General features: G+C 40.5%; 1 protein-coding gene across 7 annotated transcripts in view; it reads right to left on the bottom strand.

Moving 5' to 3' along the window:
* The window catches only part of usp32 (ubiquitin specific peptidase 32), a 39,241-nt gene that overhangs the window by 15,920 nt on the left and 3,567 nt on the right, over positions 1-19,754 (bottom strand). For 3 of the 7 annotated variants that reach the window (XM_020103957.2, XM_069534114.1, XM_020103959.2), the window contains exons 2-14: positions 14,118-14,245; positions 11,471-11,576; positions 8,933-9,051; positions 7,616-7,775; positions 3,364-3,495; positions 3,131-3,238; positions 2,759-2,874; positions 2,610-2,672; positions 2,292-2,375; positions 2,139-2,200; positions 1,889-1,991; positions 1,142-1,358; positions 719-897 (exon numbers count right to left, since the gene is read on the bottom strand). In XM_020103957.2, coding sequence (XP_019959516.2) covers positions 719-897; positions 1,142-1,358; positions 1,889-1,991; positions 2,139-2,200; positions 2,292-2,375; positions 2,610-2,672; positions 2,759-2,874; positions 3,131-3,238; positions 3,364-3,495; positions 7,616-7,775; positions 8,933-9,051; positions 11,471-11,576; positions 14,118-14,245 — 1,577 coding nt within the window. Of the gene's footprint in view, positions 1-718; positions 898-1,141; positions 1,359-1,888; positions 1,992-2,138; positions 2,201-2,291; positions 2,376-2,609; positions 2,673-2,758; positions 2,875-3,130; positions 3,239-3,363; positions 3,496-5,768; positions 5,945-7,615; positions 7,776-8,932; positions 9,052-11,470; positions 11,577-14,117; positions 14,246-19,754 lie in introns of those variants that run through there. The other 4 variants (XM_020103958.2, XM_069534115.1, XM_069534117.1 and 1 more) reach the window with 2 other exon arrangements.

Raw genomic sequence — 19,754 nt, 5'->3', positions numbered from 1 at the left:
AAAATAAAGAAAAAAATAAGCACAAACTGGTCTTTGGTAGTTTGTGCTAAGAGGATGATTCACTCCTTATTTAGAAATCTCAGATTATAAACAGCCAAAAACCTTCCTCAAACACACTGTTGGTTTGTTATATATCTGCTGAAGAGGGCAAATGCTGTTAAGATCAACAAGCCGGGAGATCTGCTTCTGTTGTCAAAGGATCAGGATCACAACTATGTGTTGGCTTTGTGAAATAGCTGCTGGACTCCTTAGAAAACATGAGCCTAGTTCAGTAAACAAACCCAGAGGGAACACACGCCACTCTGAGTCTTCACTGAAACTGTGTAGCTTCACTGTTCTCATATGTCAAACGTGCCAGAGATAATGAATGTGATGCATGATCTGTGCTACATGATTACCTCCTGACTGAGGAACATTGATTTTCTTATAAAGCACTAGGTTGTCTAAATTAAAACTATCTTTGGAGCAGTAAATAATCACACAAACTGCTGCAAACAACATAAAATATTATTTTTCACATACTGAAAAGCTGCTACTGCTTTTTACTGGAGTCATTCTTCTCACAATACATAAGCTAAGTTGCTTTAAAGTCACTAAATGACACGAGGGTGGGACAGTTAGTGTACAGCTCCTTACGGCACACTTTTTATTTAATGCAACAGACCAAGAAGGACTCACTCAACAACAACACACACACACACACACACACACTCCTTGCCTTCATGGGGTCAGTGTTGACCAGAGACTGGTTGTCGATAGCTCCAGGTCTTTGTGCTGCCACCTGGGAGGGGAGGTGTCCATTGGCTCCAGAAAAACACTGATTGTTGTTGTCCGATACGTTGTGCTGACGGGCAAAACAGCTCTCTGTAGCAGACGGAGCTAACTGAGGGCTCAGGGCTGTTGGGACACAGGAGTAAGCACCCAGATCACACACATAGACAGAAAAAAAAATCATGGGTCTTAATGTATTGACTTGTAACAGTTGCATCTGACTGGGTTATATTTCCTGAAGTAACAAAATGTGGACAATTACATTGATAAGTGTTGGAAACAATTCAGTACAGGATCTGTTGAACCTACATGTAAGATCTGTCACGTGTCTCTGATCTCTTCAGAGTAATTGTTATGTGAAATGACTGACCAGTCTCTGTGGCCTCTGAGGCACTGGACACAGCGTCAGGTGACCTCTCCTCAGTGGGGCTGACAGCGCTGAAGTTTCCCAGTCCTCCCAGTCTGTCCGGAGGCGCGGGCTCTATGGTGGCTGTGGCCATTGGACTTCGCAGTGAACTCAGGATGGATGGCTGCTCCACCACGATGCCCTTATGCTCCTGGACAGGAAGACAACAGCAGGGACTGCCCTGTCATTGTTTAAAGTGATATCTGATATTAATGTGGTGGTTGCACTTATGACAGTTACTGCCTCTGTCCCAGTGGGAGGTTACTGCAAAAGCAGCAGTTATAAACCAGTGGGAAATTTAATAAGAGTTACAGAAATCAGTAAATGGGACACACTACTTTAACAATGCATGTTGACAAAACTACTGAACTCAAGATATTTGAGTGCTCCCAAAATAAATCTGCAGCAGGACAAAGAGTCCTAACATACAGACATACAGTCTTAAAGAACTATATTCAGAGACAAGAAGAACAAAGAGCCCTCTACTCAGCATCATGGAGTTAGTCTGGGATCAAATGAGGAGACAGCCGACAATGTGACTAAATTCACATAAGATCTGTGGCGAGTTCTCCAAGATACTAAAAAAAAAAAAACAAGCAACCAGTCGAGTACCTTGACAAAGAGCCTCAAAGGGAAGCGAGGAGAGACGGTGCTAGTTTAAAGGCAAAGCGTGGCCACAGCATGAACTGATTTTGAAAAAAATTGACTTACGTATTTGACATAGTCCTTCCACTGCTGCCACCACAGCATGGAGATGAGGAACCAGTTCTGGCCTTGCTGCAGCCCATGTCTGCTCTCCCTCTCTAACCAACCTCTGCATGCAGACACGTACGTACGCACATAAACACGCACACACACACAAACAGAACGGAAATCCAAACACCAAAGATCATGAGGTCAAACAATTTGTTCCTCAAAGTTGTGTTTCTGTAATGTGTCAATAATGAGGACCTGTATGTACCTGATGATTTGTCCCTCCTCTTCAGGTGAGGCAGGTCTGAGCCCCAGTACTATGTGGCAAACCTAGGGCAAGATGATTAATATTGCTATATATTATTACCATCATCATCAAGCCAACATCAGTCAAACCTTATATATGTGTGGCTTTACTGACCTGGAAAAGAAGGTTTAGAAACTCGTTGGCCAATGCGCTCTTTACGCTCCATATCTGGTAGTCCTCCAGAGTCAGGTGACCCAGCTGGTGAGGGGTGAAACAACACGAAGGTCAGTAGCTCACAGGAAACAGTTTGGATGTAAAACAAGAAAGACTGTGGCCGTGTGGTTGTTGAAAGTGTACTGGGCAGCTCAGTGTGATGTGGTGTTGACGTTCTCTGAATCAACGTCTTTAAATCTAATCACATGATGGAGTCAGAATTTTAACTTCTTGTCAGCTGCATCAAAGGTGATTCTGTCACCAGAAGTTCTGTCTCACCTTGGTTGTGTCGTGCATCTTTAGGATACCCTCTACGATGTCTGACACGCTATTGTGCAGCTCCTGCAAGGTAACACAATCAGAATGAAGCAGCACCAAACACCAGATCGCATCGTGACGGACAAATGAACAGATGGATGTAAACTTACAGGGAGTGTGTCTGTGCGATTGTCCTTCCACACCTCCAGCAAGGCCACCACCATTTCATGTAGTTCATCTCGAGAAAGAACCCCATCACGATCCACATCGAACACTTTGAAGCAAACTGCCGATGAAAGAAAGGGAAGTCATAGCAAAATACAAATGTGGACATGAAGCAGAGCACTGCTACAAAAGCTTTATTTTAAGCCTTGACCATGCACTTTAGTCTATTAGCAGGAAATCCAATATGCTTCCATTGCTGATAGATAACAGCAAAGAAGAAACAGACGACACACGTTGCGATAAAAGGCTTGGTGTCATTATGTGAAGCCTCTGGGATGAATTTATCTGTAATGATTTAAAACCAAAGCACGGCTTACATTTCTGCCTCTCAGCGATGGGCCCTCTGCAGCAGGCCGAGAGTCCACAAGAGATCTCTTTAAAGTCGATGTGATTGTCCCGATTCTCATCAAATGCGTGAAACAGGCCTGGAAAATAAGATACAGAAGACGGATTCATACACAGTCTTATGAGGGTTGTATTTACTGGATTAAAAGAAATACCAGAATGAGCCTGTGAGGAACACATTTAAATAAATATATAAATATCGAACCTTCACTCAGTGAGGCATGGATAGGAGGAGAGACCAGTGGAACAAAGGTTTCCAAGTCAAAGCGGCCAGTTCTTGACTGCGCTTTTAGCAACCAGTAGCGCTTCTCCAAGTCTATAATGTCCGACTCCTCCACTGCAGGAGAGGAGAAGAGGAGAAGAGTGAGAAACAGAGAAATACAATTTGCAGCAGAAACATCACTTGTCCCTGTTTCACTGTGTTGTTCAGTGAGTGTTTAGGATTATACAGAAATTCACGAGACCTACTGAATGACACCAGGTAAGAATGAACATGATCCACTGTATGTACTGTACACAAGACACAAGCTATATTATAAAACGTCCCTGATCATTTTGCTGGTTTAAGTTTTTAAAGCATTCGTAAAAACATTTTACCAATTTTACTAACTATAACTTCTAGATGCACATCATGTCTAAAGAAGAAATAAATAAAGTAAAGAATAACAAGATGTATGTTGAATGTCATCATGTAGTGCATGTACACATGAGTTGGTCAACAGTAGAAATGCATCAAATGGATAAAAGTGTTATTAAGTATTAAGGTACAGTGCCATGAATAATGAATAAGGTACTAAGTGCACAGCAGTGAGAAATCCTGAGCGACAGAGCTCGTGTTCATCAAACACTGCTGCTGATGACTGGTGGGGATGTGGAGAAAACACTGACACACACTCTTCATCAGTGTGCAGCTGCTGACAGAAAGCAGATCACCTGAGGGGGAGACCAGTGTCTCCTCTGACAGACCAGAGTGTGGTGATGGGGTTGGAGGGATTTGTTTGTGATCACCAAGCTGGTCTCTGTTCTACTCTCAACCACCATGGTCCGGTCAATTGCTTCAGTTGTATGTGGTAGTTTTTCAAGATATTCTGCCACCGTCCATTGTCTCACCTTCTCCGACATGACAAACATGACAACATTGCAATGAATGGATCAACTAATTAATGCTTCAGGGTTTTTCATAGGTTTGAGCTTTGATATGTTTTATTCTTGTCTTGCTATACGTCTCCTTTGGTGTGGTGGTGTTTGGTAAAAGGATTGGTGTATTGATCATTGGGTAGGCTGACAGATGACGTAAACAACTACTGTCAACTGATCATTTCAATAAACAGCTACTACAGTGTCAAGATTACTTTTTTGGATCAAAGTAAACTGAATATCTGCAGAGACTGAACTTTGATGATGAGTATCTGTCACTAACTCCTCAAGAATCCAGAAAAAACACTGATGAGGTTAAAAAAAAAAAAAATATATATTTTGTTGCAGTCATACTGGAAACACCAGTTAGGTGACGAAGTCAACCTATTTATAATGTGGCAACAGTCATGATACCACGGCAAACCCGAGGTGTGGTTAGGTAATGGTCACTGTGTGGAATATTTGACTCAGCTTATATTGAAGTGATGCAGATCAGACCAATATAGCATATGAAGCTCTGCCAGGGTCAATGAAGCAGCCTCCCCCCCTTCCAACATGCTAATCCGCAGCTTAGGGTAATAGGATTCTGGAGCTAACCAGTTAGCCGTTGGCATGGAGCCAATACATATGACAGGTGTCAAAACACAGACTCACAAACCAAATGGCCGGTGATTCCTGGCAGGTTTTTACTGGGAGCTGAACAAAGCAACCTTCCTGCAAACTTGTTTGTACAGTCAGAAGATCCCCACAGAGAAATTGCTTGGAGCAGGTTTTTGTCACAGTTTTTTTTTTTTTGATGGGATGATGATGCTGGTTGTGGCCGACTGCGGGTGAACCAGAACCCTGAAGAATGGACGGTCTAAGATGTTTCCCCTCTTGTTTCGGTTGTGATTTTCTGGAGTCCGGAGGTGAACGTCAGCGCAGTTGGCCTTTGCCTGACTGGGAAGCACTCAATCACCTTTAACTGCCTCGGTTGAACTCTGCTTCCTGGCTCTGATGTTTCGACTTAAACTGACTAAAAGGCAGCATGGAAGTGAAAATTAATGATTTACAACCTGAAGGGGACTATATGGATATTGCATGGGGAGGGAATAGCATGACACTGCTAAATTATTGAGGATTATGGACTAAAACAGGTAGTGAGCACAAGAGACTACCTTCAGTTCTCAAAGTTCAATCGAACATTTCCAACTCAGCAAAAAAGCAGGTAAGAACTCTCATAAAACAAGCAAACAATCATCCACACATCAGTGCTAAAGAGCAAAAGCACATGTATCTGTTATTTTCAATTAAAAGGTTGAAAGGAGATGACAGGAACTTGAGTCGGAACTCGAACAAACTATTCCAACGACGACTTTTTCTACAAGTGACCATGAATGTCAGTCACCAGGTAACTGACATTTAAGGAACAGTAGCGTCCACAAATCCTTCCATTAATTTACTGCTCAGGTGCACTGCTGACCCGATACCCACCTAGAGGTGCGACTCTCTCCGAGTGGCAGCAGAGATACCATACCATTATCCAGGGAACATCCTTAGAGAGGTGTAGCCACAGCCAGCATGTGTCATAGTAAAGTCCCTGCAGTAGCCGCGATCACAAACTGTTATCCTGTGCAGAAGCTCTTATTCCCACAGATTTCTACACTGATAATATTGTGATAAGAGTCAGAGGTCGGCAAGTTGGAGCATGGAGGATTCACTGTGATAAGCTCTTCCATGAGTCAACCTTGGTGCTCCTCTTCTGGCAAGAATCATGGACCAGGAGTGTGTCAGTCACTCTCTCCAACACACACACACACACAAACATACAGAGAAACAAACTTAAGAGGATAAGCTGGGAGCAGATTAACAGGCAGCGTCCAGTTTCTCTGGACAAGACAGGCTCTTTCCAGCCCTCTGTCCTTAATTGGCAAAATAAAGCCTGGCTAAATTTACTTGGCCTGCAACTTAAGATGAACTCTATCTATGTATGTTTTTATTCAAATTTCCCACGTACAAATGTGAAGATGAACGCCTGAACTCAGGATATCGGCCAATGCCAAATCCTGATCTGATAACAGTGCTCTCTCCTCCCTACACGTAGAATCTTCAGACCTCACTTTGTGTCACTGACTGGAATCCTTCATATGATGAATGTAATACTGATGTGGCACTGAACACTCGATCCGCCACCTGTCGTGAATGAATGGATGTAAATAATAAAGACCACACTAAACTTTATAATAAAACTGCCACAAGAAGTCATTTGAATTGTACTGATTATTTCATGGCTGATACCTGACCCACCGACCCGGTGTATTATTTTGGCGCATCTCTTAGAGAGAGAATACAACAAGCAAGGTCCACCTGGGGAATTGTGTTTATGGTTTAGACTTTAACTGCTAGGCTAATAGGTACCACTAACAACCTCTGTTTTTTTCTTTTTCCTTGTTACACACACAAACAAATTATAATGTATCAGCACTAGTGTACTGTGCAACACTAATGAGTTCCATACAAGGTTAAAATGATTTCAGAACAGCTTTAATAAGGTTGTGCAGCTGCAGCCAGGGTCCACAGGAGCCATTTTACCTCATTATTTCCAGTAGTTTCCCCACGAGAATAACTGAATGGTCATTTTCCGAACTGTTTAGAACTCGGAGACAGCAGTCGACAGAAATTGAGTGTTGGTTGGACAGAGAGCTCTGACAGCTCGCTGCCAGCTCTATAGTGAGATCAAATTCAGTATTTTCACTAACAAAAAGTTTAATAGATGAAGGCAAAATGCTTTCTGATTAACGTGATGTAATATAACATGAATTCATTTGAATTGAACAACGACAAATTTAAAAGGTCAATTAAACTAGAATCAGTGAATAGCATCCACTGCTTGGTCACTCATACACTTATCGTTACAGTTAAGGAAGAATAAAATTAACACGATCGGTATTTGAAATAAAAACTAATATTGATAATCGGGTGTCTATTAATGTGTTTGAAGACAAATGACATGCAACCAACTTAGACATCTGCATTCTCACATAATTTTAAACAATTCCATGCATGTCTGAAAGCAGCTTATTGAGAGTTAATGACTCATATACTGATATACTTTGGTTTGTTGCTGTCTGGTTGATGCAGTTATACGATGTGCATAGACTAATAACAGAGCAGTTCATGTTTTGAGTTGTTTCAATGTATTCTGCATCCTGCTAAAGTTTCATGAGGAAATCTTTTCACTTCCGCTTTGCTGTTTGTTTTGATCGGTGTCAATAAATGTCAACACTTCCTGCAGAAATATTTCACATTAAAAGCCAGAAGTTGCGTGGTGATGAACTCACAGTGTGTGACGCCAGCCAGAGTCTGGTAGAAGGTGGGTGTGTCGCTGTCATCGGTGAGTGTGACACACACTCCTCCGGACAGAAGCCATCGGGACAAAGTGAAGGCCTCCTTATTCTGCAGCAACCAGCTCCTGAAGCGCTCATAGTTCACCTTGTCACCCTGACACAACACACAAATCACACCATTAGATTGGTCTACATCTGTCATCATCCCCTGTCTTTTCTGCCTGTGTTCTGTTCTGTGTTCCTGTCATGCTGCTCATTTCATTATCAGGTTTGGATGCAACACTTTCTTTGCTTTCGGCCTTTTATCATTATGAGGATTTACTGTTTCCCTTGTTTCTTTTCAACAGTGTAATATGAATACCTTTATCTTTTGCTGTTGCATAAAACAGCTTGAATAGGAAAACTCATTAGATGTTACGTTAATATGATGGATGTAAATCCTCAGTCCCCACTGTAATTCTCTACTGTTACACACTGTGTTAAAAATCATTGGTCCAGAGACAGCCCTGTAATTACTCGCTGACAGACCACCTACAGTAATATTTAATGTGGATGGAGGAAGAAGGTACTGGAGCACTGAAGCTTATCAGGGTTTAATTTCTAAAACTTTAAGAGAAGGGTATATATAGGACACCTTTTAAGACCTAAACAAAGAGAATTTAATATTGAAGATAAATATGTTCAATCACAACAGTCAACAATAAAATCATGAAATAGACAAGGGATATTTTATGTAATCTGTGTGTGCCTTGGTACAATAACCATAGTGATAATAAAAACTATGTTATAATTGAGCTGTATGTAAGTACCTAAAAAAAGAAATGTAAATAGTTTATGCATTCCAAACAAAACCCCATTAACATGAATTGTAAAATGTCAGGGGCTGAGCCAGTAGACTGAGTGAACAAATCCTGTAAGGGATTGAAACTACACTGAATTACACACAGTATGTACACTGACAAACCAATACAGTGCATATAATGTAATATATTAATGTTACAAACTGTGTGAGACTAATCTGGGCTGGGTTTTCACTCCCCTACACTGTTTTTCATAGTTTGTAGTTAATTCATTTGAAAGACTTTTAATGACCAGTATAATAACTTGCTGTAAAACCAAACTTTGTTATCATCTCAGTTGAGTTGGCTCCAACTACTAACAACACTGTTTTATGAGCATGAAACATAAAACATCATAAGAATGATAAGAACTAACTCAGTGATACAACCGGAGAAGAGAATGTGGTGATATTCCTGTTATCAGTCAAGAGAGATCCCGACTAGAACATGTGTTCCGGCGCGTGTTGCTAACCTCACTGAAGCATTTCTTGAGGGAGGTGGGAACTTCTCCATCCAGGACCTGGAGAACTGCCTCTATGTCTTCTCTGGCGGCGTATCCACCCAGATCACTGGCAAACAGGCTGAAGAGGTCTGTAAACACACAGACACACACACAAACAATGTCAGAGATGAGCTTTATCACAGGAAGTCAGGCCACTTGCACATAGCAATAGTTATGACAATAGAAGCTATGATGGATTAGACCGTCTGCAACACATCAACCAAAACCATCTGAATGAGAATGACGATGAGAGAGGGAGATGAACAGTCAGATCCAAATTTGGACAAGAAAGAAAATTTAATCCAATAGACATTGTTCACAATAAAATAGCTATTGCATCCGTGAAGGTTCAAATTCCTTGGAACGTGTTGAAATCCACATTAACTAATTTATCTGGATCTGAGTCACACAAACAGAATGACTTGTGAGTTGAAATTGGGAAGTTGTGGTTATTTTGCGTGTCTAAGTCTCTGAAACCACACATCCTGTTTGTACAAGGACGACGTTGGATGATTGACAGTTTTGAGTATTTTCACTCCCGGTTGACTCATCTGTACAAAAGATGAGCAACTGTGTGAGAAAAAATCTAGTTCAGTGACAAAACGTCAGAAAAGTGACTGAGTATGTAAATATATAAAAAGTTAACTTCGATTCCCAGGAGGCATTTTGATTGCAGGTGCTTCTAAGAGTGAAAGCTAAAAGTTACGTTCTCGCCAAACACAAGAACATTCACCAGCTTTAATCCAATTTTGGAACAAAAAAAAAAAAATCAGCATTAACAGAGAAGTGTTTGCTTCTCAACTGCAACAGCAAAGCATTTTGATTCATGTCTCTGAAACAATAGAGTTGTCTGACAGGCCACACTTTCTCTGACACAAATCAGATTTTTTTTTAGCTTCAGGGGAAAGCAGGTGTAACGACCGTGCACCTTGAAGTGAAGTTGTGAGAACACACATGGAATCTGCAGGTGTAACTGTGTCATGAACACAAGCAGAAAACAAGAGTCTTCTGCATTCCAGGACATTGGCAGCCACTTTTATACTCGCGCTGTGCAGATCAGTTGACCAGACACAAAGTGGGGCTCCCACTCAACGTTAACATGAAACATAACTGTGACTTTTTTTTTTTTTAAGGACAAAGTAAGAAAAAAAAAAAGGAAGTTTGGCAGGAAGCTGCAGTTTTAAACTCAACCGCTAATTTACAAAAAATCATATATACCTGCAGTAAGGGCTGAGCGATATGTAAACATCACTGGATATCGATATAAATCAAAGAACCAGAAAATAACTTTTTTTGCACCTTTTTTCTTTTGCACCAAACAGATTTTACTTGCTCGTACAATCATCCTGTGCCACTTTACTTATAACATTTCATACAAACCACTACAGTGAAGAGATGTATACAATGTGCATACCCAGAATTTTTTTATTTTATTTAATTATTTATGACTATTGCCTTTTTATATTTCTTCATTCTCTTGTCCACCTCATTCTGACGTGCCTGCAGCTGTAACAACTGAATTTCCCCGGTGTGTGGATCAATAAAGTTCAATCTTATCTTAACTTTACTGCACTGAGGCCCATTACTCCGCAGGTCAACAAGTGTCTCTGCTCCTCTGATGTTTTCTAATCACTCTCACTTAGAACTGATCTTTATAAAAACCTACTGAATTCATATTTATGTTCCTGGATAAACGAGGAAACAATGAAGTTAAAACACAGCATTGCATCATAATCTGCGGGAGGAAACTTCTGTCTGCATGAGTGTGTGTCTGTGTGTGCGAGTGTTTGTGTGTGCGAGCCTGCATGCGTGTCCGCTCGCTCTGTCCCTCCTCACACGTGAACAGATAATCATATTTATTTAATTATTAATTGATGATATCTGATCATGACTCCAGATCGTTCACTATAACCCTGATTTCCTGTCCGTCTTCCACGTCAGGTCTACAAAGCAGTTTATACTTTTTACACTTCATTGTCCATTAAAGTATTTAAATTTGAATAAAATGAATAAAAGATGTTTTAACTTATGGGCTATTTTCTCTAACTCAGGCTCTTTCACTGCTGCTTCTGTTTTTAAAGATAAATGGGAATTAATGTCACAGATTCATATTTCTGGCTTCACTGAAATTAAACCTGATTACTAGGTCAGACCACGGCCAGCAGCGCCAGGCTCATCCAAACATAGTGTGAGATTTTCCAGGTGGCGCTCATGATAAAAAAAACGATGTCAAACGAATAGTATTAAAAAGCAAAAGGTTGATGCTACTCCATTATACAACTGTGTTGGTGATTTGTTAACAAGATTCTGTTCTTGTAAAAACAAGAGCACGTGCAATGGAAAAAAAGGGTAAATGTAAGTTGGACACCGGATGATATATATTTTGTTCTTGTCAGATTCTTATTTGAGGATATTTAGACAGAAGATGTTGATCAGAAACATTCAGACAGCAACAGATTTGACATATGGTGGTGACAATACGTAAACAGACTCATCATAAGAACTTACATTTGGCCTTCTCCTCATCGCGTCCTCTGGTCAGAAGCACCAGACCCACGATCAGATTGTTGAAGTGCAGCCCTTTAGACGAGCCTCCAAACGAGGTGTAAATAACCTAGACCACAACAAAACACATGGCAGCGTGAGAATCAGACGACTGCTTCACACTCTGCTGTTTGAATACACAGTTAACAGACTATAATAACTTGTTATAATATAACTTGAAGTATGTGTGATCCTTGCGTGTACAATCTTTATCGAATGAATCTCCTCAGAGTAAAGCAGGTTTTCAAATCTGTTTATCCTCAGTCAGTGAAACAAAGGAAAGTCCACTTGAGAGACGCCCTTTCTCTATACACGACTGGTCAGTGGAGGAAGCCCTCTCTTTCCCTGTTCCCCTTCTCAGACAAATGTCCCTTGAACTGCACTCAATGTTTTGGATGGCAAGGAATTAGTTCTCTTTGTTTGAATTGTTGCTGCAAGGATTTTGAGCAGTTGGTTGTGTCTCCACGTCCTTGGGAGAGACTTATTTCACAACCACTGAAGATGTGTGTTTGTCGGTAGCTGGAGTTGAGCACAGTGAGCAGGATGGATCTTTGTTTAGCTACCGCTGTATGGTTTTGGGTGAGGGAGGAAGTTCCCTCTCATCCGCATTTCAGCCAGCAAGTCACACCAGCCCTTTATAAACCTCTGTGTTCTCCACAGTGGAGACATTGTTAGTGCCAGCAGGGCATCAAACCCTCTCTGCAAACAATGTGGACGAGTAAATCATTTTGAATGAAACAAATGTAAATACATATACTTCATAATGATAATCATACAAAACAATAACGGTGCAGTTTAAGTACAGTTAATATTTTACATGCTTAATGGGTATTTATTTAAGAGTGTTTATTTTGTTATTTTACTTTGTAAAAATTACGAGGTAAGAAAGACAGTCATAGTTAACCAAGGATGAATAAAAATGATTATGTTTTGTGTTTTCTGTTCCTTGTTTCTACGAAGCGTGACCTCAAAATCAAGGTACGTACTGAACCATGGTGTTTGTGTTCCATTACACCCCTAATGTTCACGAAGAAGAGCAACAGTCTTTAATTCTCTGCAGAGTAAAAATACTAAATAATAGAGACATCAGCTGAGTAAGCTGTCTTTCATATGAGGCCCAGGACACATTTGTGTTCATGCAGCTAAAAGAATGAGGCCACATGTGTCCCAGACCACCTCTAAATGTGGTCTAAGGGACTGGATCTCAGGAAGCATTTAAGATGAATTGGCGTGTGTTCACATATGTTATTAGCGCTGAACACTTGGGATCAGTTCTGAAGCGGGGGTCTCACTGAAAGTATGAGGTGGTGCTGAGATGCACTGCAAAATCATTGGAAAAGAAAAATGACCCCGTGTGACGTTTTGTAATCTACAAAGGAGAAGCAGTAAATCCAACTGTGTAGATAACAAATCATGACACTGCAGCCAAATCTGAGCCCCTCCTGAAAAACACTGATTCTATCTTCATCCAATACAAATTATTGTGTATACCATCATATGAACAAATAATCAAATTAATGTTTTCCAACACATGATAGATCTAACTATGTGTAACTTGCTCCTGAGGTTTCTGCTAATTAAAAACAATGTCTGTTTCTTGGTTAAGTGATCAGGCTTTCTTTCAAATATCAGACTGTGCAGCAGCCATAGAATCCAGCAGTCACCTTAAACCTGGACCAATGTCACAGCGGTGACTGCTGTCATGGTGACAAAGGAGGAGAAGAAGGAGAAAGATGCTGAGAGGAGGACGAGAGAAGATGAGCTCTAATGTTCACTGAAGTGAGCACAGTGTTTAAGGATTCTGGGGGAGGACAGGATGAGTAACACTGGCCTTGTCGATGAACTCTGAAGGAAATTTATGTCCAGGAGGACTGAGCGCTGTAAGAAGCCCTGGTTGGTGCACGGTCTGCAGCCCCCATGAGCTCAGGGTTTCTAGATTCTAACACTGTTTTGGTTGAACAGAAGTTACTATATGCTGTATATTCACCATAGTTTAATGAGGCAGTGCAGAGTGAAGCGATGATAGAATGTACATCAGAAAAGATTTTCAACTCGAATAATTTGTTTATCAAGATCTGATGTGTGATTTAAGTGTTCCATTCATTTTTTTGAGCAGTGTATATCAGTGACTAACTAATTTTAAAAGGTCCTATGGGACAACTGGTTTACACTCAAGACCGATCCCTGGCTCTCTAATTCCTGTCCCTATCATGCTCTTTCAACAGAAAGTGAAAATGCATGTTAATGAGGCCTGCAAGTGCTCGAGTGCCATGCAGAGCTTTGTGCTGGGTAAAACTATCAGAGGATGACTGCAGCTTAATTATAAGAGAACGACACAGAGGGTTCTGTAGCCTCCATTGTCACACTGGCAATATATTCTCTGGCTACTCCCATCCAGGTGATCCCCATGTCCCACAACACACCCACTAAAAACCTTCAGTTTGTCTTGAGTTAAAGAGATAATCACTTCCACTAACATTGCTCCTTTCTGGGCTTATATCGTATTAAGGATCAGCTGTTTATCGACTAATTTCAAAAGATTTCATTAGCTCATGAGAATCATCCCTTCATACTGACTGCTCATCTAAATGTAAGTATCAATGTGGCTTACCTCTGCAACTTTAGGGGGAACTCCATCGCCGAGCACTTCCCTGTAGAAGCACTGTTGAGTCATGTAATAGGAGAGGCCGCTGGTTCTCTTGAAGGCATCCTTCAGCCGTTTCAATTCCACATCAGTGACTACAGAGGAGAGATGATCAGAAGAGAGAATTCATTCAGAGGTGCAAAGCTTTTGTTCACAGAACATGTGTAATTGCATGTGATGTCACACAGTGCTTTGTTTCTCCGTAGAGTCTCAAAAGCAAAAATGGACACTGGATATAATCCTGTATCTTTTCCTTTGAGGTCCGCTCCGCTATTCAGTTTAAATGTTTTCAACTTAACGCAGAATCAATATCAGCAGCATCTGACTTTTCCCCTTTCCCCTAATAACACACGGGTTAAAAAAGCTTTTCTTTCTGTAATTTAGATGAAATGGATAAAAATATTATTAAATTTAACTGTGAGTCTTACACGTGTATTCAGGTATTACATTTTTATGGCTTTAAACAGACCAAAAAATGGCTACAGTCCATTTAAGATGAGCTAGGAACCATTAGTTTGGTCTGAATGCTTTCAAAATCATCAACACCTCAGCGCTGACTAATGAGTGAGATGGGTCAGGTTTACAGTTTCAGAGTAAAACCACCACAGCCAAACGATGAGTCATCACATATCTATCTATTTCCCACAAAGCTGAATTATTCCTTGTCATGTGTTGCACTGTTCTACAATATACTGTAACTTTTTGATTGTTTGCGTGGTGGACGTTGCGCGCAGAGCTTGCAGTGAAAAATACAGCTCTTTTGTTTCTTCATCCAAATCAAACACTGATGGAGTTTTCCAGTTACAGTAGCAGCTACAGACTGTGCTGTCTGCTGAACTGGTAGAGATGTGCGGGTAATTCCAAAAGGGCTGAAAACACTTTAATGTGATTAATCAACGGGCATACTAAATGATAAAGAAATTACAATTTCAACACTCTATGATAGACAAATAAATACACTGGTGGCATAATATTGAACAGCTTTAAGCAGCACTCTATTTCTCCACTCAGATATCCATGGCTGTGTGCCCAAGTGAAGGTCACATATAAGCTCTTCAAGTTTAAGTTTCCTTTAAAAATCACAATCAACTGGTGGCACATGCCTGGGTCTAAAACAGTGGCTGGGGGCTCTTTGGCTCTCCAGCTCTGCAGGTCGATGAGATTGCCTTGCTTAGGTCAGTTACATGTGGTTACCATCTGTTTTGACACCAGCCTGTAGAGGGCAATACAGTCCTTATGGCGTAAACATGAAGCTTACCCAACTTGCAGAGACATGTACACCTGCCAAGCGTGCACGCACACAAGTAATGTTCAGTAGTTTATAGTACTGTTCTTCTAGAACAAAGTACAGAGTCAGAGCTGCAATCACCTTGATTACAAAGACACCAAATATCAGACTTATTATATGAGGAACATGATTTTTGAATATGGCCTATACAAATAAAATTTGATTGAATGATTTAAAGATTTGTTATCTTTAATCCAACCTCAAGAAAGTAAAGAGGCAATTTTGCCTAAACTATACATTTAATGGAATCATTCAATTTACAGATGATTTTGTATTGTTTTGGTTTTTAGTTAGGCATGCTGCTGACAACAGGACCAGAACAGGATTTGTGATGATTTGCATGACTTCTTATAGTTCAGCTTTCTCTACAAAGCCCACGTCTGACATAATTCAACTTCAGCTTTATGAAGACTGATGAGAATGTGCTTATTAAACACTTGTGTAAATAGGAGAGAGGAAATTGCTAACATAACTGCAAAGAAGAAGGTGAGAGGGAATTATTCCAGAGAAAAAAAGAACTGATAAAGAACATATTAGAAGGGGTGAAATGTTTCTGCACCTTCACTGAAGTGGAAAGACATGCAACACCCGTCTATATAGAGGTCTCACAGCTGACATGGATGAGAGCAAAGACCAAGATATGAGGTTAAAGGAGCTGCCTGCAGAGATCAGACACAGAACTGTGTCGAGCTGCACATCTGTGGAAGGCGAAATCTACAAAACCTTGACCTGCACATGACCAAAGCAGCTTTCAGACATGCACTGAGATCCAGAGGTGTTCCAGAGTTTCTCTGCTGTAGGGGCTGGAATGTGTAAACGCAAATGTCTAAGTGAGAGCCTCTGGAGTTTTTGCGGAGACAATGTGAGAACACAGCAGGTGATCCTTCACAGGTGGGAGTGTTGATGAGGCTTCTAACACATGACAGACGCAAAACTGAATAACACAAAAATAATATCAATATCTCAGGATGAAAAAGCGGTGCCTGCATGTGGAAGACACCAAAAGAAGAGAGTGTTTGAAGAAGAGAGCTGAGGCCAGTGTCTATGTGCTGTAAACAAAAAAATGCAGCGCAATTAATATGTCCTGCCTCTGCACCACACCTCACCTGAATCTTCCGGACAATTGTTCCCTGTTCAGTAACAGGTATCTGTGAAGAATGTTCTGACATGTCTTGCTCTAAATAATGAATGAAAATAATTGTAAGTGGAAAAGAGTCATAAACTTAATGTTCTTATTGAGATTCATTACAAGTTACCATAAAGATACTTTTAAACTCATTAAGTTCAGTGACAATCACTGCTGACTCAATTTCTTGTTACACAGCAACGTGTGACAGTGTGTGGCCTCTGAGAACACAAACAGTAAGAGAATGTCTAGTTTGTGAATTAGAGTCAAGTGTTGTGCTATACGTCAACGTGATGACTAACCAGCTCAGGCAGATAATAGCAAAGCTGTTTCAATTAAATGGACGAATGAGGAAGCAAACAAAGGATTCTAGATTATGGAGAACACTCTGTGTATTGTCATGCTGTGATGCCGTGGGTGGACACTGGGCTGCATTAACTGCAGTAGTTACTGTTCAATTCGCAGTTAACAATAGCTCTGATTCCTTCAACTCTTACTAGTAGTGAAAAAGTCCCATTTGACTTGGATGTTTATGAATAGAGAAGAGAAATACAGTTATGAGTTCTATGGACCTGATTCAATATGTATTAGTTAAAATAAACCCAGTGATTTGCTCACGTTATTAATGACTACTAACGACAACTGAAACTACAGGAACTAGGATAAGAATGAAAATGATGAAAGCTTCACTGCTATGTTCAACATGTGCTAACTATAAAAAATACTACTACGGCTACAATGACAGAATATGATTCACTTCATAATAAAAAAAATGTCTTTAAGCAAAAAATGGGGAACATTCACTTTAATCTTTGCAAGGTTTTCATGCATTTGGCAGTTGCTCGCAAAAAAACCCTATAAATTCAGCTTCAGTTCATTACATTTGCATTACTGTCCCAAATTCTTCAATCATGTGAAAAGCAAAACAGAAAGAAGTTCAAAATGGGAAGTTTACAGTTGTTTCTTTGCAGAGGTCACACCAAAGGACAACTAATCTTTACACTTTTAGTGGTTTGAACAAATTTAAACAAATATGAGACAAATACTTTCCATGTGCACACGTCATGGACTCTATGGAGGCTTCAGTAACATGACCTTGAACATGCAGTGAACATGCACATAGTCCAATCTCATGCAGATGAGGTCAGGTCTAAAGTTAAAGTCTGCCTGCCTGCTGAGAACTGCATGCTCATGCACACCATGCAGAGCTTAAGGGGAAACTACCTGCGTTAGGATGAGCTTGTCTACCAAAGATGGTAAATACTGGATGTTGTGAGAGCCCACCATCGCAGCGGGATTTCTCCCAGTGCTTCCGATGGCCAGTCTCACTACAATGTACAGGTCAATGTGTTTGTGTGAGAGAAAGAAAGATAGTGACAGCAGGCTCACTGCACACAGCTCTCCAATGAAGGAATGTTAGAAATTGTTTACATTATTGTGAGAAGTATAAAATAAACATTTGGTTTATTATGAAAAGATGGCAGGAGAAAGTATCGGAAACAGTCTAGGTAATAAATAGGTCAGACATACTGAAAGACCTTTTCACCGTATCCTGCAGCTCGAAAACGAGATACGCTATCATGTAAATTACAACAATATAAACATAACCTGCCCATGTGTCCCAAGCAAACACACTGGAAGCCTTTGTGGGAGCAGTAAACAAATCTACATCCACCTCTACGGAGGAAAAGGTTAGAATGCAAAGCAGGGGTCTATCACACAGGCTGATACAGCCCGCTGACGTCAACCAGATATTAGACTATGCAGTCACTAAGGTGACTGTAAGGCTGTGCCGTTAGACAGATGGGCATGGTGCTTGTATTACTAAACTATATCGTGGCAGTAAACCACAAAGGGTCGAATGGCCCGTGAATGTATTTCTGGGAATTTCTGGTAAAAAAAAAATTGTAGTATTTGATTCAAAAATATTATTAACGCACAGAATATACAAGCTGTTTCAATATGTCCTCCACAGCCCTACCCAAACCAACAGGTGTATATTTTTCCATTGGGACCCATCTCACAACAACAACAGGCTAATGTCTGAATTATCCAGCTTCACAAACATAAACAATTGGAGATGTCATATCAGCGGTCACCATTCAGGGACTGCTTCCTTTAGAGGACTCGTAAGAACTCAGAACTATAAAATTCGTAGTTCAAGTAGACTGTGAAGGCTGAACCAAAATAAACCGTCTGGTCTCCTATTTGGGTCGCCAGCTTGTCTCGCGCTTACCATTGCATCATTACCAACTTTGAGCCACTGTGCCTGCTGCAGCTTGGCTACCAGCATAGCTAGGTTGTTAGCTTCCTCACCAACGAGAGATAAATCCGAGGCTAAGACGGCTCCACGAGGATCCACCCACTGAATCCTTCGTTTCTCGTCATTGAAGTGACTGAAAGGGGACAGCCTGGGTGCACTACTAGCCGTAACAGATACAATCAGTCTTCAAAGTGGCCTCTGAACCATGAATTGGGACACAGCCATTGTCACATAAACGTGTCCAACTGACATTTTTACCAAAGATTTATATGAACGTGTTCTTGACGAAGATGGATTGCCACGTGTCACAAAAAATTTTGTGCAACACAAAAGCTCCACAAATTATGGCTTAACAATTACCTCTGAGGTTTGGCAAGACTCCTGACAAGGTCAGACAGGAGTTCTTGTTATTGAACATTATGAGGTGTTATCTGTTGCAAGGATTTACGGTCACTGCTGTTTTAGGAGGTACTTTTCCACTGTCAAATGTCTTTTAAATAATTAGATGACCTCAAACAATACCCTTGATGTTACTTAACACAGGATCACACCCCGCCCCCGGATAATTTCACAATATTTATATGGGATTTATCTCCATTGATGAGCAATACTGTTTTTATCCAATCCATGTTTTACACTGAAGTACACGATGACCATGATCAGCTAACCAGGGCTATGAAATAGAAAGAAACCCTGATCCTTATCTGATGCAAAATTCAAAACAGAAATTATTTTAATTGATGACTTAATTACTTGTGCTTAGTTTCATACAGGTTTTACAGCCTCATTACCTTAACAAGTGACCTATTTGTTTGAATGTTTTGTCTCCAGACGACGTCACTCTTCTTTTTTATTTCTTGAACCTTCGAATCTTCAAATTATTTTTCATATATGTAGAGAAGAATCAGTGTTAGAATTTTATATCAC

This window comes from Paralichthys olivaceus, chromosome 11, assembly GCF_024713975.1.
Source record: "Paralichthys olivaceus isolate ysfri-2021 chromosome 11, ASM2471397v2, whole genome shotgun sequence".
NCBI classification, from domain to species: Eukaryota; Metazoa; Chordata; class Actinopteri; order Pleuronectiformes; family Paralichthyidae; genus Paralichthys; species Paralichthys olivaceus.
Note: the sequence above shows the minus strand (reverse complement) of the source record. Positions and strands in the feature narration are given on the sequence as shown.